We start from the raw sequence: 1,030 nt of genomic DNA, 5'->3' as shown, positions 1-1,030 counted from the left end.
GAGTGATTAACCCGCTTTCACAAAGAAAGCTCTCTATGTCTATATACAAAGGCGCGAAGCGTTGAACAAGAAGCAAGGTGCGAAGCAATGAGGTGCGACTGAAAGGAGAGGAGACAGGCTCGAGCAAAGCGAGAGGCGATAGCTCGACTGAAAGGAGAAGAAGCGAAGGCCAGTAGGATACCTTGATCTTCCGGAACGCGTTTGCCAGTTGTAGCTTGAGCAATGAGCAGGAGCTCGGCGAATAGGGAAAAATTGGACACAGCTTCCGCTTTATGGACGGATTCCACTGCTGAGATTGGTCAATGAAAGCCCTTATCTTCTTTCTAGTCAACCGTAGATTTTTTTTTGCGAAAGCGGAGGCGCGTAGCGTCTTTCTAGGCAGGAATCTTTTGACAGGATGAACGTTCGGTAAGGCAAGTCATAACTCCGACCCATGATTGATCTATTGCCTTGTTTCCACATCTTACACGGAACTCTCTTATCACTCAAGACGGGCGGCAGCGAAGGGTTCCGTACCGTATCGGGGGCTGGCTTGCGAAGTAGGAGGACATCAGTCAGGGGCTCTCACTATCGGGAAAAAACGGGATCCTGCTTGCTTTCGGGATAGAGGAACGAAAGCTTCCATTGCATGGAACAAAGCGATAGACGATAGCTCGCCTTCAACCCAACAGACGTTCTAGAGGCATCTTCCATTCATTTCGATTTGGGTCTTTCTGCACCATATTTAGATCTGCCCCTTCTGCGATCCGCAATTCCCAGCAAATCCTTGACTCCCCGAATACAATGGGATTTCACACCTGGCGAATCTTTCACTCTACCTCCTCTGACTAAGACTATAGGATGTTCCTGCGAATTATGACCTTCGCCTGGAATGTGAGCAAATATATCATGTCGATTGCTCAACCGTACTTTGGCTATCTTACGTAGAGCTGAATTTGGTTTTTTCGGTGTTCTCGTCGAAACACGCGGGCATACTCCTTGCTTCTGGGGACATTGATCCAAAGCTCGAGTACGGTCTGTGCGCCGTTTT

At 48.5% G+C, this 1,030-nt stretch overlaps 1 protein-coding gene across 1 annotated transcript; it reads right to left on the bottom strand.

Annotated features, from left to right (window-relative positions):
- Nucleotides 1-677: 677 nt before the first annotated feature.
- Nucleotides 678-1,026, bottom strand: LOC110107555 (ribosomal protein S12, mitochondrial; the record flags this gene model as incomplete). Its single annotated transcript, XM_020837826.2, has 1 exon — nt 678-1,026. A coding segment is annotated over one exon (333 nt), but the record flags the coding sequence as incomplete, so codon positions are not given.
- Nucleotides 1,027-1,030: the final 4 nt, after the last annotated feature.

The sequence above is a fragment of the Dendrobium catenatum genome, unplaced genomic scaffold, assembly GCF_001605985.2.
Source record: "Dendrobium catenatum unplaced genomic scaffold, ASM160598v2 original_scaffold_120993, whole genome shotgun sequence".
NCBI classification, from domain to species: domain Eukaryota; kingdom Viridiplantae; phylum Streptophyta; class Magnoliopsida; order Asparagales; family Orchidaceae; genus Dendrobium; species Dendrobium catenatum.
The sequence above is the reverse complement of the archived record's forward strand: the minus strand, read 5'-3'. Positions and strand labels throughout refer to the sequence as shown.